This window comes from Pagrus major, chromosome 24 (assembly GCF_040436345.1).
Source record: "Pagrus major chromosome 24, Pma_NU_1.0".
Lineage (NCBI taxonomy): Eukaryota > Metazoa > Chordata > Actinopteri > Spariformes > Sparidae > Pagrus > Pagrus major.
The window spans coordinates 1,776,233-1,792,103 of record NC_133238.1 but is presented as its reverse complement, the minus strand read 5'-3'; the positions used below and the strand labels follow the sequence as shown (position 1 = coordinate 1,792,103).

Genomic DNA, 15,871 nt, shown 5'->3' with positions numbered 1-15,871 from the left:
TACTTTTGAACTTATGTGTGGAAATCTACTTACTTGTAGTTAATAATGCATTGTTGTGCACTTGATTTGTTGAAGTTTTTTGGAACATTATAGGTATTGTTGTTGCAATTTGCTGTCCTTCACCTGTTAGTGATTGAAGTCTACTAAATTACAGTTCAAATAAATTGCTTTGGAATACAATCCTAATTTAGGTATCTGAATTCAATCAGAGCTGAAAAATAGTGGGTCATTCATTGCAGCAGATCCTTCTTACAAGAGTTAATGTGGAGTTGGTCTTTCATGGCAGTTTAAATGGCCTAAAAATAATGCCTAATTGTAATCATCATAATAAGGTATCACATTTTAGCCCCTGGTATCTTTATCTGTTGATATCACAAAAGAATGTTCTTAATAATTAGTCTAATACAAGCTTTGCTGTCTTGCCTATGATAAATATTGCTCTCCTCTTAAAAGGTGACAGCCGGAAGACGGTGCTGTTAAAGTCCAATGAGTGCTCTCCTGAGGTGATCAACTTCCTGGCCAACAAAGCGTGTCAGTGTTATGTGGCACTATGTGATTGGGCATCTGTTAAGGAGTGGCAGGCCACCGTCCATTCCCTCAAACAGAACTCCACTAATTCAGTCAGCATCAACCTAAGGACAGATTTCAACTATATCCAGGCTCTGAGTCGCTTTGAAGAGGGAGATCTGGCTGAGTGTGGGGTTCAGCTGGAGCTGCTGCCCGGAGAGGACTGCAGCTCGCTCTCCAGCAGTAAGGACAAGCTGGGTAAGTGCATTATAGGATATGCTCTGGAAATAAGTGTTCCTGATGCTCAAATTAGTAGTAGTTTTTATTTAAATTAAGAAAACTGTCATGTCATTGTGTCGAAAGGCATCGCCAAGACAGAGTCGAAACTCCAGTAATTTAATTATTTAATGCAGTGTCCATCACCAGCTGCACCAACTACCCTTTACAGCAACAGACAAAAATTGTAGGCTTAGATGAGTTGGATTATAGATCAGTTTATGTATTCTGTATACATAATAATGTGGTACTCAATGAAAGAGCCAATGAAGTTAAATTATTCTCTAAAGTTCTCTTCACACTGTCCCATTTAGCTTCAATTATTTTGTGTGTGTGTGTGTGTGTGTGTGTGTGTGTGTGTGTGTGTGTGTGTGTGTGTGTGTGTGTGTGTGTGTGTGTGTGTGTGTGTCAGATCTGAAGCGGCTTCTGCCCTCCATGAGTCCAGATCCAACTGAGCTGCAGAGAGCCATTGAGGTGCAGCTCCTTCGCACTGCTGTTAGTGCCATGTCGAAAGCCATTCAGCAGCAGGAGCAGAGGACCACCACCAATCCAGAGTAAGTGATTAACCTGATGGTGTTTTTAGGTCCTGTCAAGGCCCTTACACATCATGCCAACGGTCAACTGTCGGCATTGTCAGGGCAGTCGGTGAGTATCAAGGGTTTAAAGTCAGTGCGGTGTGTACCGCACCGTTGGCACTGGACAGCACTTGTATGAGGCTTTTCGTTCGATTCAGCATGTAGAATCAGACTGCATTTTCTCCTTATTTTTGTCCTCCACCTCTTCAACTGTGCAATTTGCAACTTTTTATCAAATATATTCTCCATTAAGAGCACCTGTATTAGAGAAAGTGGAACACAATATATCAGGACCCCCTTGAGGAAATTTCCTCAAATGATTCAAGGTCACTGTGACCTCACAAAACACATTTCTTTGGCAATAACTCAAGATTTCATACACCAATTATGTTTCACTTTCATTACATTTCCCACAACTGTGTAATAGAATACAATGATGAAGTGATGACATTGTATATACAAAAGGTCAAAGGTCAGCTCAACTGTGACATCATAATGTTATGCAAAAAACGTTTTCTGACCATTATTCAACACCATAACTCAGAAACAGAAGGGAAGATTGTTACGATATTTCATATTAGGAGATAAAATAATGAATTGGTGACACCAATCTTGGGTGCCCACCTCCAAACTCTGGTAACTGTATAATTATTAATAATTGTTTGTGAAGCAATCACATTTTAGAATTTGTTGCTTCATCATGTTCTGTCAGAATCAGTCCTGTGTTGATATTGTCTCCAAGTGAAGACAGCATGTTTCTCACTGGAACTTCTTCACTGGAATGATGCATGTCAATATAGTGATAACACCAGGCCATCCACAATTTCTCAGCCTTTGCTATGTACACAACTGCTTTGCTTTAGTGGGTACTCATGTGACACTTCATAGGAAATTGTGTTTGGGTTCTTGTGATTGACTGATCCAAACAATTTTGAGATACAAATCACAACAACAAATGCCACCAACAACCAAATACACAATTAAGAATGTTTGACACCTCATTGATGAGTCATTTCTTCATTGGTCCATAAAACTCTGACAAAAACAGTCTTGTTACATTCCTAAAGGCCCCGTTGATCCATTCCAGTAAAAATATTTTGTCTACAACATACAATAGATCAATAAATGTTGATGATCTGCCGTTGCAGTTCTTAATAAGCTGTTATCTGTTCAGATCTTCTCTGTATTTTGCTTCGTAACTCCAGTTATCCTTTGAATTTCAGTGACATGTTGGTATCAACATAGCACCTGCACTCTTACCTGACCCATAGGAAATTCTATGTCCTGCCTGAAGCCTACAAAAGCCATCAAGTGCCCACATATAAAGGAAAACCCCCACCCTCTTTTCAATTCAATTCAATTTTTAATTCAAAGGTGCTTTATTGGCATGAAAGTTTTACAACAATGTTGCTAAAGCATCAAAACACAACTTGTCCAAACATTCGGACAGAACATAACAAGTAACAACACAAACACAACACCAAGATTGATTTACATTAATTATATATACAGTATATACAGTTTGTGTGTGTGTGTGTGTGTGTGTCGGTCATTCACTGTCCTTCAGGTTGTGGCATGTTGACACATATTGGGCAGCAAGATATGCCCTGTCTGTATTTTTAATTTTGATATGTCGTTTAGTTCTTTGAATTCTGAGATTACCGAATTGAATTTATTAAAATAAATGTTCCTCGTTTCGTTGAATGTTTTACATTGTAGGAGAAAGTGCATCTGTGTCTCAACCTCACCTGTCGAGCAGTGACCACATGTTCTATTTTCTTTTGGTTGCCATGATTGTTTGTGTCTTCCTGTTTGGATTGTCAGTCTGTGGTCACTGAGCCTGTACTTGGTGAGGATCTGTCTCTGCTTTCTATTTCTGACAGTAGAGAGATATTCTGCTAATTCATAATCTCTTTTTAGGGCTAGATAACATTCTAATCTACTTTGGCTTTTAGTTTCTTCTTTCCAATGTTCCAGGTAGGTTTCTTTACATTGTGTTATAATTTGCTTTACTCTGATTGGTGTTTGGAGAGCAGTGTTGTTGTGAGGCTGGTCAGACTGTGTCTGAGAGGGGGCAGTTAGCCTCAGTACCAACTGACATAGGGGACTCTTTTCTGGGCTCAGCTCTTGAGTTTGAAGGGCTTTAGAGTGGAGGGTGTCTCGGGGGCTGGATTTCAGGTGGTTAAAAAAGTTGAGCGTTCTCTTTTGAATGTTAATTATCAGTGGGTATCTGCCTAATTCTGCTCTACATGCGTTTGTTGGTGTGTTTCTGTGTACATGTAAAATGTGTCTGCAGAATTCTGCATGTAAAGATTCTGTTGGATGTTTGTCCCAGCAGGTATAGCTCTGATGACTGAGTGGACCCCATACTTCACTACCGTACAGCACAATGGGCTGGATGACACTATCAAATATTTTAAGCCAGATTTTGACTGGAATTTGGAAATTATAAAATTTTCTCTTAATGGCATGTAGGGCTCTTTTCTCTCTCTCCTCAGCCACTTTCAAGCTAGCCATTAAATAATTGATGCATCATGTTGTCAATGAAATTTAAAAAACTGCAATACAGTGCATTCAGAAAGTATTCAGACCCCTTCACTTTTTTCACCAATTGTTATGTTGCAGCCTTATAGGCTTTACACGATCAGGATTTTTGGGGCCGATCACCGATTAGTGAGTTTCAATAAACCGATCACCAATCCGATCACGTGAGGGAGCAATATGTGTATTTAAATAACTTGTTAATTTACTGTATATACTTATGTACTGTTTTACTGAGTATCAACAAAAGTATTCTCAAGCATTTTTGCCAATGTTTAACAATCTTTGCCATGCCCCAAACTGACAGAGATACAAGGGTAAAACATCAATGACCTCTAGAGGGCATTCAAGGACTGGCCAGACATAAGTTCAAAGTTCAGTCAGGTCAAACCAAAATAACTTGAGACAGAAATAATGGGTGCAACAACTTACTGCGTGGATCACAGTGTGCCAGCAAACGTTGAAATGCGGAGTTCTCCACTATAATAAATGGCAGGTCGGCCAGCACGATAAACTCCATAAGTTTCCTTGTGCTACCCCTTGCCTTCTCACTGTCACGGCTATATGGACAGGTACTGTCTAAAGTAGTTGGCTTTAGCATCCGTTTCGGTGTTTCTTTTTCTTTTTCCACGCACCGTTTCTTGAATCCAGGTGCCTGATTAAATTTGTCGTGTTGGGGCATTTTGCAGATGCTCCCCCACGAGGTACTCTAGTGTTGCACGGATCGCGGGTGACTTCCAGAAGGACAACCATCACTGCAACACTCCACCGACCTAAGCTTTATGGCAGAGTGGCCAGACGGAAGCGTCTCCTCAGAGAAAGTTTGCAAAAAAGCACCTAAATGATTGTCAGACTGTGAGAAACAAGATTCTCTGGTCTGATGAAACCAAGATTGAACTGTTTGGCCTCAATTCTAAGCATCATGTCTGGAGGAAACCAGGCATCGCTCATCACCTGCCCAATACCATCCCAACAGTGAAGCATGGTGGTGGTAGCATCATGCTTTGGTGGTGTTTTTCAGCGGCAGTCAGACTGGGCCGAAGGTTCACCTTCCAACAGGGCAATGACCCTAAGCAGACAGCCAAGACAACGCAGGAGTGGCTTAGGGACAATTCTGTGAATGCCCTTGAGTGGCCCAACCAGAGCCTTGACTTGAACCTAATTGAACAGCTCTGGAGGGACCTGAACATGGCTGTCCACTGACAGTCCCCATCCAACCTGACAGAGCTTGAGAAGATCCGCAGAGAAGAATGGCAGAAAATCCCCAAATCCAGGTGTGCAAAGCTTGTTGTGTCATACCTAAGAAGACTCGATGCTGTAATCGCTGCCAAAAGTGCTGAAAGGGTCTGAATACTTATGTCAATGTGATATTTCAGTTTTTCCTTTTTAATAAATTTGCAAACAATTTTAAATTCTGCTTTGTGGTTATGGTGTATTGAGTGTAGATTGATGAGGGGATAAAGTAATTTAAATGATTTTAGCATAAGGCTGCAACATAACAAAATATGAAAAAAGTAAAGTGGTCTGAATACTTTCTGAATGCATTGTATATAATTTTAACGAGTTTTGTAAGACTAAAATTAGAATGGAAATTATGCAAGTTTACATAACTTTTTGTATGTTGCTTTTGTTGCACAAGTGGTTTTCCACCCAAACACTTGTTTTTGATCATTTTATATGAACAAAGTTTAGTTTTAAGAAAGAACTACAGCACCACAGTGTGTTTATGCTTCATTTACACTGAAGCAGGGGCATTTTTGGTTAACAAGAGAGTCCTTTTTGGCCAAGCGCCTGGACATATCATTTTTATGATAAGTATCAAATTTGAACTTACAGTAGGGACGGCAAAATGCTGTGATCATCTGCAGTCTTATTTTTGTGTGTTACCTTCCAAAACAGACCAAAACTTTACCTGTACTCCAAATAGTTCAAGAGCAGCTTTCAGTGAACTTTGGCTCTGCCTGGGATATGCATTTTTTTTAATTATATTTTCCCATACATTTTCAGGAATTATTCTTTACTAATAAGTCTTTACTACATAGGCTGTATTAAACGAGACTTGACAGACATGGATATAAAGTCCAACCAGACCGCAATTGTAGTTGACATGATATTGTGTAAATATAGTGGTAATGGTGTACATTGTCAAACTGTAGCTGTGTCTCAATTCAGGGGCTGCATCCTTCGAAGGACGCGGCCTTTGCGGCCTCCGAAGGCGAGTCCTTCGGAGGGACCTTCGAAAGCCGCATCCACCGTTGTTAAATGGGACGGTCTAGCCTTCGGAGCATTTCCTGGTTGCGTCATCAGATGTTCCCGCCCCTTACCCTTAATCACGATTTCTGCCGCCCAGGCCCATGAAAGTGACGATCTACACCCCTTGATGTCGACATTTTCTTTTTTTTTTTTCTTCTTTTTCGGGCGTGCAAAGAATCTTGGGATATGGGAGGCTGCGAAGGATAGTAGCGGTGCATCCTCCAAAAAGAGGGAAAAGAAGGCCGTATTTGTGGGGTGCATTTGAAGGAGCCTTCGAATTGGGACGGCCTTTGCGCGGCGTTGTGATGTAATTGGCCTTCAAATGCGCCCTTCGAAGGATGCAGCCCCTGAATTGAGACACAGCCTGTGTCTTTCCTGGAAGCCAGTTGTGGTGTTGGCTGTATATATGATAAGTGCCACAAATAGTTCCTTAACAAGTAGAGAACGAGAGCTAGACAGTATACTGTTGGATTATTTGGTCTAAAAACTGATTGGCTCTATCTATCTCATTGTTTGACTTGCTTTATAAATACTGATGTGAACATTTTTTACTTTTATTTTTAGTACATTACCATTTACATGTCAGAGATATTGCAGTCTCTTAGTAACCAATGTGATGTGATGTTGCAGTACGTTGGTGCGCTGCCTGAAACAGACTGGAAGAATCTGCTTGGGTCCTCTTCGCCTGTCCACCTTTACGCTGTCTGATGCCCTGCCCACCCCACCCACCCTGCAGCTCCACTGCACTGCCAACCTGGAGAACACACTCAATGGACAAGAAGTATGCACACGCACACTTTCTCTTTGACTCTACGTAATAGGAATGAAATGCATTTAGACTAGAAATGTTTATACAGCTTTAATTATAGTTTCTTTTAAGTGTTCGGTGCCAAGAAATGTTAATGTAATTGGGACAAAGGCAAATTAATGTAGCATGTTGCTTCCTAAGCCCTGTACAGAAGCAATGTTAACGTCAACTAAACAGATGCAACAAAGTAAACTTGTTTTATTTTCAGGACTGTGTGATTCCTCTATCCAGTGAGGCTCTAAGCTCTTGTAAGCAACAGGATGTCCAGCCTTTCCTTCAGGCCCTCAGATACACCATGTTCCAGAGACAGCACCTCCAAAAAGTCAAAGGTAAACTAGAAAAAATTGCATTTCCTGTGAAAATACAGTGTGAATGCTGACGGCTGAAGTGATTTCGAAAAAACTGCTGAATATACTGGAAAATACTTGCCTGAAATGCATAAAACTATAACAATGAATGGTAAAGATTTAGCTGAAAAAGCTGAATTTTTCAAAAGCTGAAAAGGCAGAAAAGCTGAAAAGTAATAGACTGAATGGGCTAAAAAAGCTGAACATTTTGATAGCTGAATGGTTTTTCTAGCTGAACATTTGCTGAAGTAGTAGCAGAACGAAATTTGAAAAATTCCCCATAAGGATGAATGGGACATTTTTTGCAGAAAAAGCTGAATATTTCCAAAAGTATAAAAGATAGAAACGCCAAAAGTAGATGCACATCTTGTCCTTTTGATAGTTGAATGGTTTCTGTAGCTCAAAATTTGTAGGAGAAGCGAGCCAAAAAATGTACGGAAGAAGAATGATAACTAGAAAAATTGCATTTCCTGTGAAAATACAGTGTGAATGCTGACGGCTGAAGTGATTTCGGAAAAATTGCTGAATATACTGGAAAATGCTTGCCTGAAATGCATAAAACTATAAGAATGACTGGTCAAGATTCTGCAGAAAACGCTGAATTGATGACATTGCTGAACCCTGTGATGTGTTTTTTATTTCTGTAGAGTGAAAAATGAGGGAGCTAGAGCAAGAGACAAAACAGGTACCGTCTGCTCTCCTCCAGAAATGTAGGCTCAAAATTAATATTGCGGCTTATGGGGGAGTTGCTGGAGTGCTTGTCGCTCTATGGCTTCTACAGCCAAAAGTGTAAGTCCTACATCTGAAATAAGACCATCAAGATTTCCTACATTTCTATGTATATATTGTCTATGTGAAGTAAAAGATGTGGGATCTAAATCAAGCTGAAGAGATTTTTTTCTCAAGATTTTCCAGCTGCTCTCCACTCTAGTGGTCATATGAACCACTCTAGCTCATGCAATACACACCCATTATAAAATCTGAAGGCGAGCTAAAAATCCTTAAAACTAAAACTGTGATGATTTCAAAAGTGTAAAAGATTTTAAAAAGCTGAATAGTTCAATGTCTTGTAACTTGGAGAAACTAGAAATGATGTCTGTAGCTCAAAGTATGAGAGAGGAGAAGAGGGTGGTTTTGAAGAGGATTTAAAATTTTCCCATTCACTTCCATTGTAAATTTCTTTTTGAAAAAGCTGAAAAGTCAGAAAGCTGAAAAGTACAAGGCTGAAAGAGCTTAAAAAGCTGAACATTTTGATAGCTAAATAGTTTCTCTAGCTGAACGTACGCTGAAGTAGTAGCAGAACGAAATTTGAAAAATTCCCTATAAGGATGAATGGGAAAAACTTTTGTACAATAGTGTGAATGCAATAATAACTTTAATAAATTCCAGAAGGACAATAGTGTGAATGCCTACAGCATGGGTTCTCTCCGGGTACTCCAGCTTCCTCCCACAGTCTCTCTCTCAGTCTCTAAATTGCCCGTAGGTGTGAATGTGAGTGTGAATGCTCTACTCTTTACTACTATGGTGTAGTAGTAGAGTAGTGCACCCTTTAAAACTAGTTTGTGGAATCCCCAACAACTGAGTGTTTGTGGCATTGCCATGTTTTGACAATATAGTTATAATAATAATAATAATACAAGATAATATCATAAGCAGGTTTTAAAGGTGTTTGTGCTAGAGTTGTTCAGATTCCGATACCAATATCAGTATCAGTACCAGTATGTTGTATGGCAATCATTCAGTGCAAGGTTTTATCTGAGCCAGGTCATACAACAATGACCGCAATCATATCAAATCCATACAGAGTTAGTAGTATCTACAGCTGTTAAAAGAGCTGTTTTTTTTTACACACACTGGTATCGGATCAGTACATGGTATCGGCTGATACCCAAAGCCAAGGTATCGGAATCGGTATCTGGAAGGAAAAAATGGTATCGGAACATCTCTAGTTTGTGCACTTACATGCAGACAAGCTAGTCAAGTAGTCAATTAAGTTGGTCACAATGCATCATTTTGTTATTTTTCTGAGACGTTATTTAACGGGATTAATGTAAGAGCAGATTCTGATTGTGGCATTTATTTGTCTGAGACATTATTGACATGTTTGTGTCTCAGTCGACACAATATTTATGATCATGGTAGTTGGTGATTAGTGAAATTCAAGGCTGTATACAGGATGTCTGTTAGCAGTGTATTAGGGATATTCCAAGGTGGGGGCTAGTGACGTACAAGTGAAGTACAAGTTTGAGTAAATGTACTTACATTTCATACATAGCACGTCATGTAAGAACATTACATTAGTACACAAGTACTTCTGATACTTAAGTATTAACATCAGATACTTTAAGTACTATGTGTATGGGTGACTATCACTTACCAAAGTAATGTTTTTAACACCATATCTTTACTTTTACTCAAGTATGACATGGCTGTGCCATGACCATCTCTGAGCAGTCGAGTCATGCCAGCATAATGCATGTCTTTTTCCATTGCACAGCCAGACAAGGTTAAATAATTAGTTTATGTTGATTGTGTTTTGGATGTGTGCTGGTTTGGACTATTCCTCCCTGCAATCTTAAAGACTGATCACCTGACCAGATAGAGCCAAATATGTATATATTTTTGTTGTGTGCAACTGCACATTGCCTGCTATGTAAGTTCTTCACAATAAAAGTCATCTTGGTTCACCTATGAAGAGCTGGCTGCTGATAAGTTGAGAGTAAACGGTAAAATAAGACATGTATCTAAAAAAGACTGACAAAGGGCTCTTGGAGAAATCCTTTATTTGTCTACATGAAGCTCTGAGATTTCACCATATGCATTCTTGTCCAGGTTACTCTTCTTCCTTAGACGGCCACCTAATGGAGCTTTGTCTGACTGCTGTGAAATTTGCCCGGAAAAAAGGCAACATTGCCCTGGCATCCCGCCTGCTCAGCCTGTGCAGTGATGGCACACCAGAGAAGGAGCAGCAGGATGAGCTGAGCCAGGCTTTCAGGTGTCTCACCCTGGAGGGCACTCTGGGGGAGAAATGGGGACCAGAACTGCAGATAGAAAAAGCCAAAGTCCTGAGAAATGGAGGTGAGTAACAAGAGACATTCAAAAGTTGTGCAAACTTGTTAGTCTCCATTACATCTTGCGAGAGCAGCTTTAACATCCAGCTACCAGAACAGCAATGCTTAGAACAATGTAATGTATGATTATTGTGGAACATAAAATGGTAAATAAGTCTCAAAGGAGCTCACAGAACCTGCATGCTTCGGCACACATAGTGAATGTTATGATGCAGAACAGTGACAAAAAGCATTTCTAAGCTTTTAAAGAGGCACAGGGGTCACAACATTTTAAAGATAAGATAAAGATGTTCCTTTATTGATCTCCCTTGGGAGAAATTCGCAGGGAAATAAGAAGCAGCACAAGAGTAAGTCTCAAAAAATAGAGACAATAATTAAAGCTGCAAGCAGCGATGAACGGGCCCTCGCAGTCCACGCGCGTTGGGGCGTGCTGCTGTCGGTATTAAAAAAGTACGCTGAAGTGCGTAGAACTCCCGGCAATATACATGAAGAACAAATAATGAGACAACTACACTGTGTGAACCTACAGACTCTTATACAGAGGTTTGTATCCATTAGCAAGGCAGCACTGCCCTCTGTTGGAGAAAGCCTGAATTTACAATCAAAAGTGAATGCAGGCAAGCTGTTATTTTGTCATTTAGCAATAAAAGCACCACCTATTGGGTGATTTGCACAGAATTTTGCACAAACCGTCATCAGGCCATGGAACACAATTAGCAAAAGTTTTGTGGTAATGGGACCGTATTTCGGCAAGATATGCAAGACTGTCTGTTTGGAACAAAATGTACACGAAGTTGTTATTTAATAACTTGAGTATTCTTTGGCATATCACAATTCTTTTTACAACTTTTTGTCAGGAGGGTCCACAGATGCTGTGTGCAATGTTTGGTGCAAATTGGGGAAATTGCCTGGGAGGAGTTAGCAAAAGTAGGTTTGCGACATTTTGTGAATTTGTGCATGGCAATGTAGCGCGAAAGTGGCCGTGGCCTACATCACACAATTCAGCTGAATTCAGGGAACACGTAGATATAAGGTTTAAAAATGTGCAACATTATGTGGGAGTTATCAGGCAAAAACGTTTTTGTCTTGATAATAGCACCACCTGCTGGTCGTTTTTGGTGTGTGAGTTACAGGGGCCAGTCTATACCACTCCTATCAATTTCATATCCATAAATGTTATGGTGTGGGCACAGTGCCAAATATAAAATTAGACTGCCACCAAAGCGCCACCTAGTGGCGGATCGGTAACACCTTCGTCAGCTATCCTCAGGAAGGCATTGGCAATAACTGTAGCAAGTTTTGCATTAATCCGACCAACCGATGTTGAGATATAAAATACTTGAATTTAAAGAGCGATGCCTAGTGGTCGTCGGCCAAAATTTTGCACAGAGCCTTAGGGTTTCATGTGGAAGTAGTAACCTGAGTTTCATGTCATTCGGACAGACCAATGTGGAGATATGCAACACTTCCTGTTTGGAACAAAATGTACAGGAAGTTGTTATTTAATAACTTGAGAATTCTTTGGAATATCAAAATTCCTATGACAACTTTGTGTCAGGAGGGTCCACAGATGCTGTGTGCAAAGTTTGGTGCAAATCGGTGAAATTGCCTGGGAGGAGTTAGCAAAAGTAGGTTTGCGAAATTTTGCGAATTTGCGAAAAAAGTAGGTAACCGGAAATGGGCGAGGCCTATATCACAAGATTCAACACAATTCAGGGAACACGTGGATATAAGGTTTTTGAATGTGCGACAAAGTATGTGGGAGTTATGAGCCAAACTCCGAGCACTTTCCTTGATTATAGCGGCACCTAGTGGTGGAGTTCACGACAACCATAGATTATCAAATTTTTCGCCAAGCCTAATGTGTTTGCCAAATAAAATCGCGTTTTCATCCACGTTCAGGCAGTGAAAAATGCGATCATTTCGGACAAAGAAAAAAAATAAATAAAAAATAAATAATCATTCAAAAAACAATAGGGACCTCACAGGTTTGCTGCTCGAGCCCTAATAAAGAGATTAGCTACTGATCTCAGCTGAAACATCCTTGGTTTGTTTGAAACTATGAACTACTGTCTTTCTGCAGTGTGTTTTTGCTCAGGGCTTGGTCTTAAGTGTTCCTCTAAGCAGTGTCTCTGTCCAAAGGCCAGTCCATGACAGCCATGGAGATGCTGAGCAGGGCTGCTCTGTCCTACTGCCATGTGGGGAAGAATGAAGGGGCTGCCTGCCGCTCTCTGCTGACACTCTGCAAATGGCTGTTGGCTGACTGGAAGGACATGACACCTCAGCTTAAACAGGCATGCTTACCTATCAATACAGCTGTTCCTTTTACTTTGGTTTGACTTTCAATGTTTTGTAATATAAACCTGATATTAACATGATGTCACTGAGGTGTTTATTAGTACATTATGCTTTTAAGCATTCTTTTTTTTGTTAAGATAAAACATGCTCAGCTGTTATTTTCTTTACACAGTGATATATGTATATATATATATATATATGAAAATTGCTTTGCTTTTTATAACATCACACCAGGTGTGCACTGAGTGGTGGTATATAATTGTGTTATTTTTTTCCTGAATTATAAGGATTGGTGATGTTTTGGTCTAGGTGATAAAGAAGTCAGGAGCAGGAAACTCATCCAATGCTGTTGGCAGCATGTCCCCTCTGAGCCAAAATATCTCTGCTCTACTGGAGCTTCCCCTGGAGGAACAGAGCATTCCCCACATCATTGCTGAGACCTCGGGTAATATTAACAGTACACGCTCATCTAGATTAAACAGACACATTGATGGTAACGTTTTCATAGTCAACATATTTTAAAGCAGGGGTCTCAAACTCAAATTGGCTTGGGGCCACTGCTGGTAATGTCATCATGTAGGAGGGCCACTTTACTGTTCCAAGTAAGGTTTACAAGAAAGCAAATTTAAAAAAAAAAATTATAGAATTGTTATTTTAATTGCTTATGAAGGTGCAATTTGAGACCCCCGCTTTAAAGTTTTCATAAACTTTTAAGATACCAGTTAGGTGTACCATAGCTAAAATATCTATGGCTCTTTTTGTTTTTTTTAGTCAAAAAGTATAGTAGACTTGTCAATTTGATTCTAGCTACATTTTAACTACATTTCCCATTGTAGTGAGTGTGGGCGTTGGGGAGCCAGACTTTGTGTTGGGCCAACTGTACCAGCTCTCCACCAGCTTGGCTCCAGAGATGGCAAAGTCCTGGGCAGCCCTTGCCAGCTGGGCTTACCGCTGGGGCAGGAAGGTGGTGGATAATGCAAGGTTAGTGGACCCAGTAGAATATATCAAAGACTTTTTCTATGCTCACAAAAGGCTTGATAAGTGGTTTGCGCTTGTCAATCTGAATGCACAGACAAATTAATCGCAAATTAATCACACATTTTTTTATCTGTTCAAAATGTACCTTAAATGGATATTTTTCAAGTTTGTAATACTTTCATCAACACGGCATTGGACAAATATGCTTTCTTTTCTGCAATTGTATGTTTATTATTATTGCAACAATCCAAAACAACCAGAATATAAGAATATTCTCCAGAATAACCTCAAAGGTACAGCAAGCTCAAAAAATATGCTGAAAGCATAACATGGACAACTCAAGCCCGACAAACAACAACGGATAGTATTACAAAGGTCAGTATTGCCTAACACAATGTAGTGTCCAACTTGTAAAGGTCTGGTTTCAGAGCTAAGCATATTACTGTAACTGCTATCACCTCAGTTACTAATGATATTATATCTGCTGTTGATAAAGGGAAATGCTGTGCTGCCCTCTTTGTGGATCTAACAAAAGCTTTTGATACTGTTGACCATGCTTTGCTCATACAGAGGTTGAGTGATGTTGGATTTGATTGTAATCCCTGTAATTGGTTCAAGGACTACCTGTCTCATAGACAACAATATGTGACTGTAGGAAATGATCGTTCCATGTTTTTACCATTGTCTAAAGGGGTTCTGCAAGGTTCAATACTGGGTCCAGTCTTATATTAACAATATTACATCCTCTATGACAAATTGTAACGCCCATCTTTATGCTGACGATACAGTCCTCTACTGCTGTGCTAAAACTGCACATAAAGCCATTACAATTCTCCAGCAAGCTTTTGACAAACTGCAAGATTCTCTTTTTAAAGGGATAGTTCGGATTTTTTGACATGAAGTTGTATGACATCCTCACCATCAGTGTCGTGCATCAGCAGTGACTTTTCCCCCGCTGCGTCCTGTGAGCCGAGGTCTGTCCCGCTGTTGTTGCTGAAGAAAGTAGTTCCGGCTAGTTTGCGGGGTCACGAAGATAAAGCGTTTTGCTTCAAAAAACAATATCCGTTCAAAAGAGTAAAACATTTGCATGTATGCTCGGATGTGCGAGAGAGCTAACGTGAGTACTAGCGAGATTATTAGACAAGAGGATATATAAAAATGGTGCGGATTTGCGATTATCCGGGTTGCGCTGTTGCAGTCATTGCAACAGGAGTGCATGCCTTTGAAAACATAAAATCAAATATTGTGTTGTTGTGTTGAGAGAATCTCAAATGTATTATACAAACATTTATACACACACAACACACAGTAATAGTAATAATATGTCTTACATTTTACTTACTACCAACAGTGACAGTGACAAATATGTTTCTGTACAGACAGTACATAGTTGCTGACAATAGTAATAACAGTCATCATATAAAAAGGCACCATCTTTAGCTTGTAGATAGTTGTTCTTACCTGGGGTCGTGGCACAGCAGCGCTCTTCAAAACATGTTTCTTCCTCTTTCCTGGGCGTGAACTGAAATCAACTCTATGCGAAGGAGATGTGAGGCAAATGGTGGACACACCAGATACTGACTGGTTTTCTGACCCCTCCAGACCCCCCCAATAAAGCAAAACTGCACATTTCAGAGTGGCCTTTTATTGTGGCCAGCCTAAGGCACACCTGTGCAATAATCATGCTGTCTAATCAGCATCTTGATATGCCACACCTGTGAGGTGGGATGGATTATCTTGGCAAAGGAGAAGTGCTAACTAACACAGATTTAGACAGATTTGTGAACAATATTTGAGAGAAATGGATCTTTTGTGTATATAGAAAAAGTTTTAGATCTTTGAGTTCAGCTCATAAAAATGGGAGCAAAAACAAAAGTGTTGCGTTTATATTTTTGTTCAGTGTATATATTGAGGCTGACTTTTATATATAATTCAGGGCGTGGACCCTTTGAGACAGTTAGCCACAAGCTTTATTGTTGGGCGTCACGCCTCACTGGAGTCACTAAACTTGACCTCTCAGTCGTGTTTGTGGGGTTCGTGCTTTTTGGGAATTTTTTCAGGCAAATATCAGACAGAAAATATGCCTTGCTGTGCGGTTAACTGGAATAACAGACCAGAGTGGAACCAGGTTCTGCTCTGATCACGAGCCGTTTACCAGCAGGAAAAGTGTACTGTGTAACGTGTAAAATTTGGGTTTTTTTTGTTTCTCAACCTGCC

At 40.0% G+C, this 15,871-nt stretch overlaps 1 protein-coding gene across 1 annotated transcript in view; it reads left to right on the top strand.

Moving 5' to 3' along the window:
• Positions 1-15,871, top strand: part of smg1 (SMG1 nonsense mediated mRNA decay associated PI3K related kinase) — a 118,599-nt gene that overhangs the window by 42,039 nt on the left and 60,689 nt on the right. Inside the window, exons 23-30 of the mRNA XM_073462725.1 lie at positions 454-765; positions 1,196-1,337; positions 6,783-6,933; positions 7,169-7,289; positions 10,140-10,385; positions 12,521-12,672; positions 12,986-13,121; positions 13,513-13,657. Coding sequence (XP_073318826.1) covers positions 454-765; positions 1,196-1,337; positions 6,783-6,933; positions 7,169-7,289; positions 10,140-10,385; positions 12,521-12,672; positions 12,986-13,121; positions 13,513-13,657 — 1,405 coding nt within the window. The remainder of the gene's footprint in view (positions 1-453; positions 766-1,195; positions 1,338-6,782; positions 6,934-7,168; positions 7,290-10,139; positions 10,386-12,520; positions 12,673-12,985; positions 13,122-13,512; positions 13,658-15,871) is intronic.